The sequence below is a fragment of the Bombyx mori genome, chromosome 1 (genome assembly GCF_030269925.1).
Source record: "Bombyx mori chromosome 1, ASM3026992v2".
In the NCBI taxonomy this organism is placed as follows: Eukaryota; Metazoa; Arthropoda; class Insecta; order Lepidoptera; family Bombycidae; genus Bombyx; species Bombyx mori.
The window spans coordinates 8,231,298-8,252,888 of record NC_085107.1 but is presented as its reverse complement, the minus strand read 5'-3'; the positions used below and the strand labels follow the sequence as shown (position 1 = coordinate 8,252,888).

At 35.1% G+C, this 21,591-nt stretch overlaps 1 protein-coding gene across 3 annotated transcripts in view; it reads right to left on the bottom strand.

The window, feature by feature from the left end:
* The window catches only part of LOC101741260 (carboxyl-terminal PDZ ligand of neuronal nitric oxide synthase protein), a 166,661-nt gene that overhangs the window by 28,508 nt on the left and 116,562 nt on the right, over positions 1 to 21,591 (bottom strand). For 2 of the 3 annotated variants that reach the window (XM_012693629.4, XM_062668593.1), the window contains exons 4-5: positions 19,875 to 19,973; positions 16,417 to 16,605 (exon numbers count right to left, since the gene is read on the bottom strand). In XM_012693629.4, the coding sequence (XP_012549083.1) occupies positions 16,417 to 16,605; positions 19,875 to 19,973 (288 nt within the window). Of the gene's footprint in view, positions 1 to 7,371; positions 8,227 to 16,416; positions 16,606 to 19,874; positions 19,974 to 21,591 lie in introns of those variants that run through there. The other variant, XM_012693628.4, reaches the window with a different exon arrangement.

Here is a 21,591-nt window from a genome sequence, read left to right as displayed (position 1 = left end):
TAGTCATAATCACTTCCATCAGATGGACCCTGTATTGAAAAGTACGTATTTTAGGGAAAACAACGTTGCAATGAAAATTGGTTTTAATATTACATTAACTTTATGATACAAGAAATAATCAATTATATACTATTTTTAGTATTTCACACCGTATTTGCGAAATACAAATTTAATTCTGCTGCTCGCAAAAATATTATACCAGTAAATTATTTGTTGTCAATCTTAATAGTCCCGAGAGCCCATTCGTTGCCCTACACCAACTTTCCGCAACCGAGCAAAAAGTACTCTAAAGATTAAATCGGCTATTTTGTTATTACATTTTTTATTGGATACTTTTATTTAATTTTTTCTTACGGTTCTAGTGTTTTCTAATTTTGAATTTCGTTGTTTTGTTACTTTGAAGAGTAATGAATAGTAATAAGAAATAGTTGTGTAATAAATATGTTTTACTTAATTTTTGCGTGATTCATAAAATTATTTGTTCATTCATCTACTTGAACCATGCACCGGCACATGCTCTTTTTTACTATTCGTAAATTGAAACCTCAGCTGTTGTAGAGTGCAGTATATAACTGAATCAATAAGCGGTATATTTGTGGTTAAGTATGGTCGATCCTTTTTGCAATTAAAATGCGTTCTTTATTTGTATTTAATACTGCCAATACAGAACGAAAGTCCGCAATGGTCAATTCGACCGTCCTCTGAACGAATGGAGCCTATTTGTATGAAGTCGTTATTAAAATGAATTTGTAATTTTAATGCTATATCTCAATAAAAGCGGCATTTACGCTGTGATGCGTACAAACATATTCCTGTGATTTCTATCTGTCCATTTCAGAAAATCAAATAAAAACATAAAAGGCCAAAAGGTTCACAAAATACGACGACATTTTACATAGTTTTGATAAATCTCTCGTCTAATTCTGTGTAGAAAAATCTCTATAATCAATGTTTAATTACATTTTCTAGAATTCGCGATGGAACCAGAATAGATCATGAAACGAAAATTTTGAACTGCTTCGCAGTATTGAGTTACAGAGTGAAAACGATCAGGATCAAATTCGCCTAATCGACGGAACGTAGTGGACATGAAACATTGAGCTGAAACGCGGCTCGCTGCCAAAAACCAGCGGCATTACTTTAATATGCATTTCCAGTAAAAGATTAGGTATGTCCGACGCTGCTTGTCACCCATCGTTCCCGCCACATAAATTGACACTGATATGACATATACCTACACACGAACGGAAATACACAAAGCGTGACAGATATATTAATAACATTTATTTTTAAACAACTCAAAATGCAACTCAAATGCTACCTGGATTTTAATAAGAAAAAATAAAAGGAACTTACATTCGGTAGCGTAAAAAATTATTATATTTAGTTAATCGTGGAATTTTTTTTACGAGCTATAGCGAAAACATTTCGTAAAAGTACATTTTTTTTCCTATTTTCCAATGAGAGTACGCGAGATTTAGTAAATTTTTTAAACTAAAAATTATTTATGTAGACGTATTTTATACGTATTTTTAACGCCAATCCAATGTTACCGGTCTGCCGAGTAGTTATTGCAGCTCATACCCCAAAAGCAAATTTCCATCTTGCGACATGAGGTCGTAATGGCCATTGCACCGTAATAACCACTTCCACAGACAGCTCACTGAGTTTCTCACCGGATCTTCTGAGTGGCTAGCGATTCCGGTGGTAGATTCAGCGAAGTACTTCTCTTGCTAGGGCAGATGTGAGTAAGTCTCCCAGGCGGAGCCCCCGTGGTCCCGCCTAATATATTTAGTGAAGCTAGCATAACCCCTCTAAGTTACTAAATATAGGTAGATTATAACACTTTCATACTAAAAGGCATGATAATTCGTGACAGCAGCAGTTGGAATTATGATATCTATTTGTGTGATCTCCTAAACATCTTATCACATATTTCGAACTAATTTAATGAATATGGTTTAATTTCATTGCTTAATAATATTTTTTCATCATGGAAGTTAACCAGGAAGATGTATTAAGTACGTTTTGTTTGGTTAGTTTTTTTTTTTTTTCCACAGGAGAAAATCGCCGGATCCCTACCCGCGCCGCAGGTGGGGTATGTAGGAGTTGAACCTCACTAAAAACTCCTGCCGCTCACAACCGGCACCCTACCTCGGACCGGGCCGGAGCCTAGTCGGGGCTATTGAGACGGCGGGACAGGGTTTGACGCAGAGCACATTACATCCATCCCACCGTTGTTTGGTTAGTTGCGTAACTCGATACGAGTTCACATGACAGTCTTACCCATTAGGCCACGGATTAATTACTCTAATCACGAATACTTCTCTGGAAGTTTGTAACTTTGTTGATATCAGCAAGATTGTGCATAGACACGTTTGGGTTCATTGAATAATGGACATTAAATAGGTAATATTATGGTTAAGAAAACGGAAAATTGATGATGTGGCAGTCTGAATAATAATGTCTATTTTTCTTAATATAAATTATTATACAAAATCAGTTACTGTGGGTAAGTCTTTACATTGAAATGTAATTAACAAATATTATTATTAACTATGATTAGAATTAAAAGGATTTGTGGTAAAGAAACGACCATTAGTATTAGATTCAATGAAAGAATAACATATCAGAAAAATTTAGCTTTAATGTAGCTTAATTAGATTGCAACTTGAAAAGTCTTTTGAAATCGGAATTTATTTGTGATCGCCAGAGCTACTGCATCAACTTATTCACCATCCACATTTCTTATTTCATATTAATCATAAAATCTGTCTTTAATTACATTTTTTTCATATTAATCATTTAAAAAAAAATACAGTTTTTTTGTATTTCATAAATGTGTTTTGTATTCAATTGAAAATAAAGTTTATAGATCTCAAAGATACGTCAGTTTAAATTCATTGGTCTTTATTGAAGTATCGATATTAAATTACTTATCTATTTGCAAGTATAATCGGAAAGTTTGACAGTGATCGATGTTCGAATTGTGCTTGCTATTATTCGTACTTCGGTGTTTATTAAACGATAGCTACCCGCTGATTTCCTTAGAGAAACAATTTCTTTGTTTGTTTTATGATACAAAATTCTTTTTTAGAATATCAACAACTCGGATTGTTTAGCTATGAATACATAATGAAAGTAAATATTGATTCACTTAAAATAAGAAATGTGTTTACGTATACATTTTCTTGTTTAGTTTTCGTAATAAATATTGGGGGTTTCGGAGCGATATTTAACTGTAATCTATATAATAATATATATAAAAATGAATTGCTGTTCGTTAGTCTCGCTAAAACTCCAGAACGGCTGGACCGATTTGTCTAATTTTGGTCTTGAATTATTTGTGGAAGTCCAGAGAGGGTTGCAAAGGTAGATAAATATAAAAATGCTCGGAATTACATAAAAATAACAATTTTGTTTTTCCTTTCATGTACCCCCCCCCCCCGTCGGGCGGATTTTTTTTGTTTGTTTTAAGTTTATTTTATACAAAATTTTAGGTCTTTTATTCATCGATTGAGGCATTACGAAGTCTGCCGAGTCAGCTAGTATTAAATAAAAAATTAAACTACCTACTCCTTAATCGAATAACATTTCTGCATATTTTAAATCAGCAGTGAATATGCAACTGAATGTGAAATATTAATTCGGAACGCGACAAATTTCAATCCGGTCAGTCCGAGACAATGACCTTAATGTCGATCACAATTTTTAGCTACCTCATCGGCGTGAGTAACGTCAGTGGGCTATTTTCGTTGACTTCGTCACCAATGAAGTGAGGTCAAAGAAATGCGGCTGCTTTCGTATGGCGTCCTATCTTAAGCAAGCAAACATCAAAAGTTTTAGAATGAAATGTCTTCCATCAATGGCGTCAGTGATTATTTGTTCCGGCCAGCGCTCCAGATTTTTAAACTAGCTTCGACATTCACATTTAAAATGCATTTGTTTTTTGATATTTTAATTTCGGAGAGAGTAGTAGATCGTAAATAATTTTCAAATCTAAATCGAGAGGCTACGTATTGGCGTGAAAAGTGTTTAGTTTTTTTATTTTAATATTACAATGTGAATTGTATAGAACAATATAATATTTCTATGATAATAAATACTAGTGGTCGCCCGGTAGTCGAAATTCGACTATAATTAATTGAAATTATAAGTTTGTACATTATTATGATTCTATTTTCAAAGACTATTAAACTTCTGTAATCACAAATTTCGCCAAGACTACACTATAGAAAAATATTAATAAAGACAAACAATATTTAATCTATTCTCAATTTGACCACAGACGTCAAGAACAAAAGTTTGACAATAAATAAAAAGTATGCATGCGTGTGTGCGACAAATACATGATAGTGTGTGTAATGTTTTTATTTATTGATTTAATGAATATTTTAGGCAAAATTTAAAAAAATATTAACATTCTGCGCTCCTTCTCTGTATTCTCTATAAGTGTGGGAAATTTCATACTCCTTCGTCCGCGCAATTTTCGTAAAAAGAGATACAAGGTTTTTTCTTCACGTATTAATTTAAAGATGTATACAGTGCGACAGTTCTCTTAGGAATTCAGTCTAGATATTATCATCTTGGAGTCGGCGTTAAGTGCATTGAGCTTGTTTACGATTTGCACCTAGCCTCGTGATAAATTAAACAAACATAAAGTATGAAGGTGCGGTAAACTCAATTCGACGCGACGATGGAAACTTAATGTTATTTTTCACGAGCATATTTTCTAGAAAATAACTGTCTGAAGTTTATGTCTGTTGAATATACGAGTAAATATTATGGCAGTTGTGATTTTTTTTTTTTTTTTAAGTTAATGTATAGATAAATATGATAGTAGAGTTTTAATTGGTTTAAGACGACACAATAATTAATGTTTCAACGCAAATTTTTTACGCATTTTGTACCTCTAAATTAATTCGCGACTTTTTCATTAAAATATCGACGCTTGAAAGGCAAACGTGACTAAGCGACAATAGCTGCTTAATACATAAATGATAGTACATAAATGATAGGCAATAACCATATTCGATGCGCAATAAAAATATATTTCTAGGTCTATTAAAATCGTTTCAATCCTACAGCTACTAGCTAGATTCTACTACAGCTAGATTCGTTAAAATAAATTTTGTTTTCAGGTATTTCAACTTTAAATTAGTCTATTGTAAAGTTCACGCATTGTCGCTTAGTCATGTTTGTCTTTCAAGCGTCGATATACATGGCTATTAGTTTTTCAAAATTGCACAAAATTAATTTCAATCATGTTTCGGACCACTTGTTATAAGCACAAGAAATTCGATGAGGGCGGAACGCGCGCATGTGTAGATAATTATAATTTCGCTCATTCTACTTTAGTGCTCATTGTAGTTTAATGGAATAATGGAGCCTCATTATATACATGTCTAGATTTTAATATCGAGAATGCTTTTATCTGCATCATCCAATTTACTTGAAGTACGACATAAATAATACGACATAAAATATGAAATTTAAGAACACTGAGGATCAGTGTTCTTGTGTGTGAGGAATTTCGATCGCACATAAAACAAAGCAATGAGCACTTTGTAGTTCTATATGTACTAGAGGTCCCGCAGTAATCGAAATTCGACTATAATTAATTGGAATTGTAAGTTTTTACACTATTATGATTGTAATTTATACTTCTATAATCACAAATTTCGCCAAGACTACACTATAAAAAAATATTAATAAAGATAAACAATATATTTTAATCTATTCTCAATTTGACCACAGACGTCAAGAACAAAAGTTTGACAATAAATAGTATGCATGCGTGTGTGCGTCAAATACATGGTATGTAGTGTGTGTAATGTTTTCTTTATTGATTTAATGTATCTTTTATGCATTATTTAAAAAAAATATTAGCATTGTGTACTTCTTCTCTATATTCTCTGTAAGTGTGGAAAATTTCATACTCCTCCGTCCGCGCAATTTTCGTAAAAAATAATACAAAGTTTTTGCTTCACGTATTAATATATAGATATTTGTATTTAAAAAAAAACACAGCAGACATTCGCCCTAATATCAAGTTTATACGACGTGCTCAATACAAACTAAAACTCGTATTTCAAACTATGCGTTACTAGCGAATGAAATATTCGAAGAACTAAAATAAACGTAATAATCCTTTGACAAATGTATGAACGGTAGATTTCCAGTTTAAATACGTGTATAATGAAACGATTTTCTAGGAAAGCACCGAGATTGCCAAGATTTAATTAAAGTCATGTGAGAATTCACTCTGAACTATGACGTATATGCTCTCTCATTTATTGTCCGATGCTTTAGAGTGACGTAAGTTTTTTGTAGGCAGCGGCTTGGCTCTGCCTCTGGCATTGCTGAAGTCCATGGGCGACGGTAACCACTCACCATTAGGTGGGCCGTATGATCATCTGCCTACAAGGGCAATGAAAAAAACGTAATAAAAGCGTACATTTATAATTTAACATTATTTTATGCAAATTACTAACCAGTAACATATTATTATTATGACTATCTTTGTACTAAGATATTTGTAAAGACGTAGAGTTTTTATTTTGCGTATTATCAGCACGAAATAGATCACAAGTTTTGTTTGTGTTTTGTTTGTAGTAAACATGCATTATTATGTTTATGTTAATCAGCAGCAACCCAGATCGTATGCCTCATTTCACTCCATTATCACTTGTATGTTGATTTAGAACGTAAACTAAACGAAGCAAGAGAATAATTGATAGCGAAACTGTGTTTCGGTAATCGTCCGAGTGCGTAATTCACACATCGGCAGTAGCTCAGAAATATCTTATGCAAACAACCGATTTACTAAAGTTTTCTAAATAATAAATGACCCGACGACGGAAGTATTAGCCTTGACGTAAAACCACGACTGAGCAAAACACGCAGATGTGTCACTGAAGACTTCAATTTATTAAAAAAGCATGTTGCTTCCGCGAGCGTAGTCCTTGATACGATACGGCAATCAAAATAAACATGGAACGATTCCTACTGACAAATCGGTCACCTGATCGTCGATTGTAATAGCCCCTCAGTATTAATACCGCCGTTTCTGTGTATCTTGGCCATTAAGAATTGTACTAACTGATGTCGGTTGACGTAATGGCAAAGCTTTATTAACGTTTGAAGAAACAAGCCATTCGAATTTTACTGTTTAGTACGCACCGGGCCGGACGGCTATTTCATGGAGTCATCAAACTCTTCTAATTTTGATCCAACTATTACTGAACTGTCAAGATATTTTAAAAAGAACAATTATATTACGATCGATATAATATCGTAAAATTATTAATTTCTGTTTTTAATTTTAACATATATAATTAGATATCAAAGCACATTGCTGGAATTGCTTACCTCTAAATCAGAGTCTAATGCCTCTAAGCTAGAAGAACGGAGTTCAGATCGTAAAGATATACGATTTGATCGTTTAGAGAGACTGTTTACACCCATCAGTTTGCTAGACCTGCCAAGGGTGGCGTTCGCGTTTCCGACCACTTCACAAGGTTCACGAAATGATAATTTTTTTCGAGGCCTTTCAGTGACCTCTTGACCAATGCTTTCATGCCCACCTAGCCTATCCATGACAGGTATAACGAGGCGTGATTGTACACAAACTTCTTCAGACGAGTCGAAACGGCGATTCGGCAATGGTGAGTTATCTCGTATAAAACTTCCACCGTGAAAATCTTCGATATCTTTGTCATATCGTTTCATCGCCCCCACTGATAGTGGCCTTGGTCTTGCGCCTCCGATGTATTCTCGGGAAACACCGTCTTCGATACGACTGCGATGTTTTTTTCGAACTTCACTGAATTCCGGTTCGGATCGACTGTTTTTGAGTTTCTCGTGTGATTTCTTTTCTTTAGTGTCATGCTTTGATGCTTTCGATCGCAGCTGATGCTCTTTTGGTTTTAACGCTCCACTGAGAGACACCACAGTATTGCGAGCCTTTAAAAGAACCTCGGAGGGTAAATTTTTCAGGTTGTGTTCGTTGCGTCGTTTCTTGCTATGGTCCCTAGTGTTGGACATTTTTTAGAACTTTGAGACAATCTCGAAAGCATGTAGTTTATTTGCACGATGTACACTGACATAAACAATTACAAATATACGCGCGTCTGAGCGAGTTCTCACGAAACAACTGAAGTGGCGGCGGCGTGGTGTGCGCGTGCGTCGCACGTCTCACCAAGTACCGCAAATAAACACTATCGCGAGTTTCATACCTGTGCGCCCCTTACAGATTGATAACAAAGATTATTAGGAAGTAAGAGAACTCACAAAAACTGGACGAAATTTTGTATTTTTTTTTTATAAATTAGGTTTTAGACCACTTTATTTAATCTTGATTTTTCTTCGACTAGTATTCAGATTATCAGTTAATCTGGCCTCTATGTACTAACTACTAATTGTTTTGCGTTATGCGTATGTTACGAACTATGTCTGCGGCTTCTCTATAGGATAAATTTGGAAATAGACAGACAGACAGATAACTAAAATCCCCGACATCGCACACAGAAGTAGTGTGTTGATAGTGGTCTGGCCACGTATGCCTAAAAATTTAGATTAGCAGGGGCAAACGAGCTTTTCAGTAAGCCGACCCGTGTCGGTAAGCGTAATGTAAAACTGTCACCTACCAGATGGAACGATGACCCGAAAAAACAGAATACTGGTGGTAGGACCTCTTGTGAGTCCACTCGGGTAGGTACCACCACCCTGCCTATTTCTGCCGTGAAGCAGTAATGCGTTTCGGTTTGAAGGGTTGGGCAGCCGTTGTAGCTATACTTGAGATCTTAGAACTTATATCTCAAGGTGGGAGGCGTATTTACATTGTAGATGTCTATGGGCTCCAGTAACCACTTAAAACCAGTTGGGCTGTGAGCTCGTCCAACCATTTAGTAATAAAAAAAAAGAATACGAAGATCGAAATGTATTCGTTTTGGTAGTGTATTCTTATCCAATTAACTATCTAATTCTTATACGCATAAATCAATTAATGAACGGATATGTTGTTATTTTGGACATATCGATACCATCGTCCCAAGAGTAGAAACCTTATTCCAAATAAATGAAAACTTTGATCTGATGTTTCACGATGGCTTGAGGTGGCAGGTTTTATTGGGGTTCAAACTTCTTCGTTTCATATTGGTGCTACTTCAAAAGTATACTGTAACTATATGGGTGGCACATTTACGTTGTAGATGTCTATGGGCTCCAGTAATCACTTAACACCAGGTGGGCTGTGAGCTCGTCCAAACATCAAAGCAATAAAAAACAAAAACAAAAAAAGGCTCAGCTTGTTTTAAATTACTTCTTTGAAAATATTTCTCCGCTCAATTAGAACTATTTTTCCTTTTAAATATTACGTTTAATCTTTTCTATATCCGAATTCCATATTTATTTATTCTATCTATCTTTACTATATCCGAATTATCGTATACTTTCCTTTCCCATGGTCGTGGAAGATTCGAGATTAAACAATAAAAGAAGTTTTAATTATGTTTACGATCGGCACATAAAGAACACAATACTATTCTTCTCTCAAATTGAATGAATTGTTGAGGAGTAGCTGTGATGTGTAACCTTTTGTTTCAAAATAGGAGAACCTTACGTTAAAGCTCTGGATGTGGTGTGATTCAGTAGATTAAAGAAATTCGACAAACTCACATGTTTGCTTAACTACTTTACAGTTTATTAAAATTTTAATAAGTTTACTCGTACGAACTCATTGAGTGTCATTTGTCCAAACAAAAGAACAGCGTTTTATGTTTACTTGTCCGAACTTTATTTACAAGTTTACAACATCAAATTATGAATTTTAAGCTTCACAGAAATATGTTTGCAAAGTGATCATTATTCTATATACCCAATAATAACTAAACGAGTATTAAATATTATAAGGGAAATTGTAGTTTTTTTTTGGTTAGGAGAAAATCGCCGGTCTTCCGCCCTCCACTGGGTTGGTGGGCGGGACATGTCGGAGTCGAACCGATTAAAACCTCCTGTGGCTCAACAACCCCTGTCCGAACCTCGCATGAGACAGAACTCATGAAAAGGCAAAGGGGGGAAAGTGAAGCGCTTAGTGCGGAGCACATTTGCTCCCATTACCCTCCCCTTCGGGACGCTGGAACTGTGGTCGTCGGCGCCACAACCACCAGCTCTCTCTGTCAGCAGGCTATTTGAATCCCGCCTAGATGGCGCCGGTTATAATGGACTATCACACGGAATCCCGCCGTCTCAATAGCCCCGACTGGGCTTCGGTCCGGTCTGGGGTAGAGCGCTGGCTGTGAGCGACAGGAGCTATTAGTGAGGTTTAACTCCCACATACCTCACCTGCCGCGTAGGTGGGGATACTGCGATTTTCTCCTGTGGAAAAATAAATAAAAACCCCACGGAATGTCTCGCTGGGTCAGAACCAACGTAGGTCGAGGATAGCAGGCATTCCATCACCCGGATGCTCTTGCATAAAACTCGTGCAGAGAAGCTTACACGTCGTCTTCTTAGGTCCCCCTCGTCAGTCCCCAGACCGACATATGAGGGGGTTCCGAAACACTTAAGCCTGGGCTTGGGTGAGAACCGCCTCACTGGCCCCCGCCGAACGGCGGCAGGCTTGTGCGTCACTCACGCGCTCCGCCGCCTCCTTCTGCGAGATGGTGCACTCGCAGAAGTCGAGCATCGCCTTCCACGACTCGTAGTCACCGAGCATCGATGCCACAACACTCGGCAACGACAAATCGTTTCCTGTTTTTGCGACGAGGTCAGGGCGCCACGCCTCCCGTGCGGGGCAGACGACGAGCGTGTGCTCCGCCGTGTCCAAATCGCGGAAATTGTAGTTAAACTATTTCTATAGAATTTAACACTGCCAGATTTAATTTTATATCATTTGAACTTCACGATTAAGAATAAATAAGAACCCTCCCGTTACAGATAAAAGACGAAAAATTTTATTAACAAAATTTTTATTACTCTTATAATATTAATACTAAATATAATAAAAACTGGGCACAAATCACACATGGTCATCTGGCCCTAATTTAGGATTCCCTGTATTTTTAGTACCAGAGACTGATAAATATACTTATGTATGTTTTAATATATACTTAAATAGTTATACCCAGGCAAAGCGCTAACAAACCTGTAGGTACATCACACAAGGTTTGCCCGATGCGGGAATCGAAACCACGACCCTCGACGCAATTGTTAGGACCACTAACTACAGAAGGTACTCTCTTTAAAATAGATATACAACCCAGTAGGTTGTTATTGTACCCGCTGGAATCTGACATAGAGCCATAGAAATAATATACCTACATTGCTCTTTGCAACGACTAAGAAGTCTTCTCTGTCCCTAATACTACTGTATCATATTTATAGAGACAATTACGATTCCCGTTTTTCAGTTTTGTCAGTACTTCAAAGACTCGCATGATTTATGGGCTCGGGTGTGACGCGTCGTCAATGAAATAAATTTACACTGAAACTGAATGTTAGTCAGAAATTCTATTCGGCTTCCTTGTTGATGTTTTAAGGTGCGCACGGATACAAAATATGCCTATTCGAACTAAAATGAGTATAACGGGGCCATAATTGTAATCTGTGGGTATAATAAAACGCTCTGTAATCAATTGGTGTAATTAAAAAGCGGCCGCAAACGATTCAACGCAAACAACTCAGTTACTCCTTGAATATTTATGGCGTACGGGAACGAGTGATTCGAGACGGTAATTGATTATAAAACTCGAGTAGGTGGTGAACTATAAGATTTATGTACATCTATACTTAATAATATAAAGAGGAAAGATTTGTTTATTTGTCTCCGAAACTACTTAACGGATTCGAAAAATTCTTTCACTGTTCGGAAGCTACACTATTCACGAGTGACTTAAGCTATATAATCTTTTTTGAAAATATTAGGGATCCTTACTAAAACTCCAATAATGATAATGTAAACCAAGGTGTAAAAAAATTACCTAAAATATTCTTTACATCGCGTGCCCTGCGAAAACTATTGATGGTAGAATAAAATAATGTACTACGACTTTGTAGAACACATTATTATTTACAAAAAGTGTTGGGACAGCATATGTCTAACTATTATAGTTATGCCGCAATAAGTTTTCTTTTATTTAAAAAAATAAAACAACGTCAAATATCGTTGCAAATTTTGTTAAAGACCCGAGCGAAGCCGGAGCGGGCCGCTTGTAGCCTATAAAAAGGAGAATCTTTCACGAGCATCTATCTGTAAGAACACGAAACTCGAGGACTTTGTTTCAAAGATAAGCAATACTCGATTTAAATTTATATGATAAAATCTCGAGAATACATCACAATGACATGTAAATTATGTTAGAAAGGCTACGTACCCAGACATACATACATAAATATAGTTATAGCGCATTTTGTCGGCGATAATAAAAAAATGCAAAGACTTGTAAAATAAAACAATTATTTTTTTTACCGATCCTTATTTTGAAAAAAGCAATCAGTAAATAAAATGTCTTAGAAATAAACTAGACGTTCGATAAAACATCTTGGATGATTGATCAATAAGAAACGATGAATGAATTTCTTTGATCCGTACTTTATTATGATTTACGTGAGTGATATAAGTATACTAACGTCACGCACTTACGATATTAATACTTTAATTTTGAAACAAATACGATTATATTTTAAATTTCTATTTTCGTACTGTAATCATAGTGTGAATTTTGTTTTTTAGAATTTTTCATTTATTTAAAAAAAAAATCGTACAGTGCCGCCAAGTCAATTTACTAAAAGATTTCAAATTCTATTTGATAACTAGCGGCCCGCTCCGGCTCCGCTTGTGTCTTTAACAAAAATTTCAGCGATATTTGACGTTGTATTATTTTTTTAAATAAAAGAACACTTATTGCGGCATAACTATAATAGTTAGACATATACTGGCGCGACACTTTTGTAACTAATATTGTTTTCTACAAAGTCGTAGTACATTATTTGATTCTATCATTAATAGTTTTTGCAGGGCACGCGATGCAAAGAATATTTAGGTAATTTTTTTATACCTTGGGTTACATTATTGAAGTTTTAGTAAGGATCCCTATTTTTTTTCAAAAAATATTACAGCCTATGTCACTCTGGAATAATGTAGCTTCCAAATAGTGAAATAATTTTTCAAATCGGTTCAGTAGTTTCGGAGCCTATTCAATACAAACAAACAAACAAATCTTTCCTCTTTATAATATTATAGTATAAATGATATACATATTGACAAATAATGTGATATATGATGCGGAATGAAATGCACTACTACGAAAGAAAATAATGTTTATTAAAACATTAACTAGTAGTTATGTCATGTCGTGAGCCCGTACGGTAAGTACCACCGCCCTGCCCATTTCTACCGTTAAGCAGTAATGCGTTTCGGTTTTAAGGGTGGGGCAGCCGTTGTACTATAAAACTCAGAATTAGAAATTATGCCTCAAGGTGGGTAACGGAATTTACATTGTTGATGTATATGGGCTTCAGTAATTACTTGATAGGCCGTGCTCGTCCACCCATCTAAGCAATAACTTATATCAATCACAAGTTTATCTTCACTCGCGTCAGTGAAAAAAAATATCACTAGATTATAATACTTCTTTCTGGATATTCTTCTCGGCACCAGCAGAGTGATCAGCTATGTGGTTAAGACATGTAAGCGTTACGAAGAAACTAACTCACTATCGTCTATATAATGTTAATATAGGTACGAAATATTAACTGAAAATAAGCCATGTGTTGGAAAATGTAAATGAAAATGGTTAGGATCAACCAGCCTATGGAAATATGAAGTTTTCATTAACTTTCCCTGAAGTAACTGACATTTAATGACCGCAAAATGTTACCAGAACTCTCATGGAGAGATTAACAAAAAAAAAAAAACAATTTTGCTACCGAATGCAAAAAACTCTTTAAGTTCCGTCGCATAATTTTAGAATTATGTTAATGAAAAAATTCATTTGCGCACTGAGGTCGTGTTCGTCAAAGGAAAACATCATAATAAAGTTGTTTCTCTATTTGCGAAATGCATGACGTTTTCTATCTTGAGCTATTAAACTCTTTTTTCATTTTGCTCTAAGTGAGTCGTCTATTATCAAAGATGGCAATCTGTGTATTTGGACAAAAAATTTTTATTGATATGGCGATACAGATTGATTTGAATATAATCGTCTCCTTCAAAGAATACAATTCAAAACCTGCACTAAATAAAGGTTAATACTTAACCTGTTATTTATCTAAGATGTCGTTCAGAAGAGTTTTATGACTGCCAATGGAGTACAAAGTCAATAATTCGTTTTTCTGATTTACCAATAATTGTCGAAAAGTCACATTGCCGGCTTTGATAATAGTCGACTCAAGTATTCTCTCTTAGCGCCACAACGATGAACGTTAGGGTTTTTAACGAGACCGTATGCCATTATTGACCTGCGCCGTAATATTGCTTGATTTACGTTTTCATAAAAAAAGTATTAAGGGTTATGTCCGCAATTTCGTTCAGTAACGCATTTCCCACACAGCATTTTAGTACGTAATAGTCAATTACGCGATTACGAGCTGTTCGTTATTAAGCTGTATCAGTTTAGCTCGTTCAGCATTAAAACTCGTAGCAGCATGACACACGATCGAAATATCGACTCGTGTGATGTAATTGCAATCGAAATTCACTCAGCGCGTTTGGATCAAAACATTGAGTCATGACTGTGCATGAGTTACTGTACGTTTTTGCTTATACAACCTTGGAACTATCGCTCGTCAATAATTTAATAGATATTGAACGTCTAATAAGCTACTCAATTTTGTGAGGCTATCAATGTTGGCTTGAACTGTCTCGGGACAGGCTATTTGGTCGAGCGTAATTTTCACATATTCCATGGCCGAGTGATATGCCAGCTGCGGTTTATAGCTGGGCTCGTGTTTATGGGCCCAGGCGATCTTCATAAACAGCACACGCAGGCAGACTTAGTCCCAGCGGTGTTTAAATAAAGTCATTCTTCGTTTATTCTATTTGTTTCCAATCAAACTTGTGCAAGGTTGCTGGATAATTTCAATGGTTTTTGGCAAACTTATCAGTTTCAACGTCATTGTTGATACCGTAACGACTTACCTGCTTTTCGAAGTGCTGCATGAAATAAATATTATGATGCTCTTAATACAAAAGTAATAATCGAAGAATTAAAAGAAGTAAATAATAATAAAAGCTTAGATTCCCTTCTGCTCAGCTGCTTGCTTATCTTAATAAGATAATAGCTGAATAGTTCTCTGTTTGTTAAAAAACCGGCATACCTCTGTACGTACAATTGAAATAGATTCATCAGTTATCTGCGCATTTGTTATATGTATTTACATGTATTTTCAGAGATATTAACGTGTTTTTTTTAAACAAAAACAAACAGTACACTACAATGCTGTGATTGTTTAAAAAAACGATTCAATTCAATTCATTCTTATTACTCAAAACGAAATTGCGATCCATTATGCAAAACTCCCCGAGATATCTGGTAAGCCTGACCAAGACAAGAGAATAATGTACTTCAAGTTGACGAGCTTGGCGTGGCTGTGACATTACCGATATTTGGTTTTTTTGTTAATGAAAACCAAATTCGGAGAATTTGCTATTGCTCCTTAAAACGTAGCCGCTATTTTTGTTCAAGTCTTAATACATTATTAAAGGCGTGAATTGAAAGTCAATGTACGATTCTAAATACGCAATGCAAAATAAATTCACATGTGCGCGGTTACAATACGTCCTACGTCCCGTAATTACCTAAATTTATGCATCATGTGGGTATGATTTTTATTACACGATTCCTTTATCGTGGAGGTCATTCGTTGACGTATGTTCGATATACATTTCTTTATGAAAATTATTACCTGTATACGGGATTTTAAATTATGTAAATTTGATTTATATTGAGTTTTAATTAGAATTCCCAAAATAAATCGAATCACTCATTCCAAATAATGCTACTGATAGTGTTGAAAATTGTTAACATTTTACTCCAAATGTGTTCAACGAACTATTGTAGTAATTTAACACCCTCTATAAACTTAGTATAAATCTATTATAATAAACACAAACACTACAAGATTAGGTATGATGGATTTAAAGAGAATAAATAAATAATCATAAATTAATGGTTGTCAATTTAAAAAACAGCGATATGCGATTCCAGCCTCTATTAGGTATACGTTCATAGTGGAAGTATTCTCATCATATTTTGTTAGTGTAGTTAAGTTGTTGGTAACGTTATGTTTTTAATTTTAACCAGAGCTTTGTGTTAATTATTTTGCTGTGTCTATCAATGTTGTACTCTGAGATCTTTTATCCTTTTTTTCTTTTCAATATTTATTAAAAATTGATAATAAAAAATAATCACTAACCTTTCTCTTGCTCTTGAAAACGTTACATTTGAAGACATTAGTAGCCCCATCTCTGGCGATGTACGAAAATATCTTCAAGTCAGAGCTATCGTGGGAGACATAGAAGATGCGGTAGATAGGGTGATGCATGATCTCAATTGTCTCGCTGGCTTGATTATTCTTGCGACCAAACAGCTTGGCACCGGCGCTCTGTTGGCGGAATATAAAAATAGTTTAAATTTTTTGTGTTTTTTAATTATATTATTGATTAAAACGGCTAACCCTATTTTAAACCAGGAACGCTTGACTTCTTTGCGATAGAAATTGGCAAGATGGTGTTACTTATTCGTGCAAAATTACTGAATAGTTTCTACACTTATTTTAAATAATGTTTAAATAATGACAAAACTTTAGAGATAAGAAAAATAAAAATCATTATACAACTTAGTGGATTACTTTCAGAATTGAATCCGTTTCATCTGCCTACTCCTCAATCAATCTTTTCCCGTGATTTGAAAACGTTTTAAAGTCAAACGACTCATAAAAGCTGTCTCAATTATATATGATTCTGTACTTCATTTAATCTCTTTATTTTATTGTACACGTAAACGCGTTTCCAAACGTGTCCTTTGTGTTCTGCGTGAAATTGTTTCCCTTGATAAGATTTGTACAATTTCACGAAAGGAATTTTTAACATTTTGTCGTATCGAAATCTTATCGGTAGGTATAAAAGTCGGTACGGTTTTTATACAACAATGATTTATTCAGTAAGAAAATTGATTGCGCCACCTTATTTAATCTATTACATTTAACTGATAAAATATGACTTCGTGACGTTGTAGGCGATGAGTTACGTACATCATTTGTGTAGCTTCTGAGACTTAGAAAATAGCTCTCAATTATTCCAGAGCCTTGAGACGTAATTACAAGACATCGCCCGGGAATTCCGATAAGATTGCCCTTAAATATGAAACATACATATCTTACCTTCAGGCATGAGGTCGAAGTTTGAATAGTATTGTGCAATGTCTGACCTACCTATTCTATAAGTTGGTAACTCTATGTTGGTTAAAATAAAAATAATATTATATGTTGAATTTTGTTTAAATACGCAAAAATTGAACAGTATTTATTTAGTGTTACTAAATTTTATCAATCACATAACATACTTTTTATTGAATTGACTAATTACTATTTTTAAAATCCTAAATAATGGTTTTTTTGTCAGGAGGAAATCTCCGGACTTCCGCCCTCCACTGGGAATGGAGAGCGAGGCATGTCGGAGTTGAACGGACTAAAACCTCCAGCACGGACCACCGAGATTGAGCCCTCCGCGCTCTGACCACACTGAGGCTGGGACGTGCCCGCCCCGGGAACGAAGGTCAGTCCGCCACTGATAGTCAGCGGCGAGCGCATCCGCCTCCAGGACCCAAGGCGGCGTCCCAGCCAGTACACACGCCGCCTCAAAGGAGATGGTGTGATAACCACGAATGAAAATAAAGGTAATGTCGTTTTTTTTAAAAAGTATTTGTTAGCATTTAAAATTTTAAATTTATGTTAATATAAATGCCATTCCGATGAACATCTTAAATTTTTATCCACATTTAAAATAATTCCTAAGTAGTAGGTAATGTCCGGGTGCCCGAAGAAGAGCCCGAGGTCACAATAGATCGCGTTACAATGGATAGGTACCTACCGAGTCTTCGCTCACGGCAAGGCAACTTGACGGCGCCCTATTATAGCGGGACATGATTAATGTCCAGGCGAAAAATACGGGTCCGTTCAACGCTTTTGTATCTTTGTCAGTATTTGATTATCATTTTCGATAGGTATGTGTTGAATTTATACGAAACGAATATCACATTATTATGTAAGAGAACGTTTTTTTTTATTTCAGTTCAGACAGCATCAAATTACACTATTATTGGTAATCTATTTGGGATCATTTATTTGTAGAGTGAATACATGGCACGTAATATGTTTAGTTGAGTTATATTATTATGTTTAAGTATATTACTATTGAAGATAACATTGCGTTGTTTCCTTGTTATGAATTTAAATTAATAGAAAATAAAATAATTCGTATTTAGAGCGCGTCGCAATTTACCTAGAACCTTCGACCATTGGTTTTGATCATTGTCTATTTTATTTTATTGTCCTTGTAGGCAGACGAGTATACGGTCCACCTGATGGTGATTGGTTACCGTCTCCCATGGACTTCAGCAATGCCAGAGGCAGAATCAAGCCGCTGCTTACCGTCTTTATCATGATTGAAGTGAGGCACTTTTTAAGCCAGGACTAATGGCAGCAGTTATATACAGGGTGATGTCTATCTTCTATGGTGAGAAGAAGAAGAAGAAGAAGGTGCGGTTCGCATTAAGCAATTTCTTTCATGGAAGAAAATGAAAGGTCATTTGGTATGAGTAACTACAGAGAGTCTTTTAGTGTAACCTATAAGGTGACGGATTCCAAAAAGCATATTCCGCTCAACTGTTACTTACAAAACGTTTACTTAGAATAGGAATTTTAGTTATCTATATATTTATTGTAATCATTTGAAATTTATGATACTTCAATTTCAAATATAATTTATTGTTTTTTTTGCTTGCTTTTGCTTTGCTTTGCTTTTGCATGCATTTTACATTATATGAACATATTTGCGTAATCCGATTTATATAATTCCATCAGTTTTAAGCGCGTCCTATCTCTAACGATTCTGTTTCTAATGACGCTATCGTAATTCACTCAAGACAAATTTAGGGTCGGTGGGTCATTCTATTTATTTCGACGACCTTTCCGTTTGTAAGACTTAACCGTAAATTGCTCGAGCTGTGCGGTAATGCGAGGTCACCAAAATCCACTGAAATTGCTTTAGCGCCGATATGAATAGGGCCCACGGTCGGTCGGAAACCGTCGAAGTTTTCAATTTAACTTCAAATCCGAAACGACGTGCGCTTCACGATTTTACTTTCAATATATTTAATATATTTAAACGAGTTTCATATAAATACTGAGACGCGATGCTTGCTACGCATGTCGCGTAATGAATTATTAGTTTACATATAAAATTATTAAATAAATCCTTGTATTCTTCACTAGCGACCCGCCCTCGCTTCGCTTCGGAAACTGTAATTTATTATTGATTTCTCCACTATTTAATGGATGTTATTATACATATAAACCTTCCTCTTTAATCACTATATCTATTAAAAAAACCGCATCAAAACCCGTTGCGTAGTTTTAAAGATTTAAGCATACATAGGGACAGACAGATATAGGGACGGAGAAAGCGACTTTGTTTTATACTATGTAGTGATAAATATAATGTTTCTAGTTGATTAGTAGACTAATTAATCTAACTAGATCAGAGGCTACATTTAAATTAGAAAAAAAAACTTACATCTAAAAATCATAACTTAAAAGGAAGTTTGTTAATTGTCTTTTGATTGTACAAATTCGATAAATCAAAGATCACTGACCTTTCCCTTGCTGCTCTTCCTGGTAGTAACTCGGACGCCATCAGTCGACACATCTACGATCACTTTGCGTTTCTTCACTCCTCTAGCCTTGAATTCATACTGAAAAAAAAAACAACTTTTATATCTACAGCTTCTATTGTTCACTATCTCATGAAAGACCGGGAATCTTATTTTAACTCATCGTTATTATTGTATTAACGTTTTGAACTCATTCAAAGTAAGGATAAAGCATTATTGAATGTGCCCCTTCTTATCTTCAACACTGCTATGAATTTAAAATGTATACACCTGTAAAGCCGCCTCTTTGGAATACAATAAATCGTCCTTGAAGACGTTAATTTAAAATGTTTTTTTACTAAAGAACCTAATTTTAAATTTGGAACTCATACACGCTCCATTCGCAGCCCTGCGGTTTTACGATCAACGCGCAACATTAACTAAAAATATTAAGTTATAATTTAAAATCCGCTTGTGTTTCAGCGGTACGCATCGTACCAGAACTTTCAATTAAATTTGTGAGGAACTCGTCTCCTGTTTCCCGCTAAAACACTATTAAGGAATTCGCGAGAAGACTAGGACCTGGAGAGCAAGCATCAAGTGATTCACGGCTTCTGTTTTCACCGAGCCAGGCTTTAATTTTCTAAAATATTTCTACCGCCTGCGCACCAAATTGCATTATTTCGAACCACTTTACAACCGCATGCATACACGTATATACTTTCGTAAAATGAACTGAAAGTTTTTCTGCTGTTTAAGAAGCGGAAAAAATATTATGATTTTAAGCAAATTTTAATTCATTTAATATTACAAAAATAACGCTCAAAAATCAGAGCTCAACGCGTAATGTATACGATACAAGAAATATAGGAGGCGTCCCTCAGAAAATTCCAGCTATCACTGTATCATGAATGATAATGAAATAATGTTAGTATTCATTCAACATAAACGGATTATGGAAATGTGTATAGCTCATCATACCCAGATCCACGAGTTGATGTAATGTAAGCGTTAATTACTTAAGCGATGATAATTTCAATAAAGCTATAAGAAGGCAATAAGTGTTAATTTTAAAGTAGTTAGGAATGTGAACTCTAGAGTTAGGGTCAACGCGTAATGAAATGTACTGACAAAAGTAGGTCTGAAGCATGACGGACTTATAAGTAACATGTATAAGTCTTTCAAAAATCTTTAATGGGAAACTGGGTGCTTAAATTATAAAGTTATTAGTAAAATTGGAGTGATGTGAAACATGCCATTTTTTTTCTTGCATCTCCGATGGCTTATAAGACGAAATAATAAGATAAGATATGATTTTTTAAATCTTATCACAATCATAAAAATGATGATTTTCATTTGAAAATGTGTTTAATATTTCAATAATTTGTAGTATGTTCGAGTAATAAACAGCTTTAAATTTTTGAAAAATTAAATCAATAACTAGTATTTTATTAAAACATCATAAACATTTTTATACTGAAAATCGTTTGAATATCGTTAAATATATATTTACTACACGGAACAACGGAATTTCAACGTCAAAAGCCAATAAATATCAAATTTATGAAAATATAATAAAGACCCATTTGGATGAGGGAATTGTATTCAAGTGTCGTAACGCCAAATGGTTGGGCTCTTGAAATGGACTTGCAAATGTCTACGGGTCGTCAGGATAGCGATACTGTTAAGGGCTTCGTTTTCCCGTTCTTTGTAGCTAAAA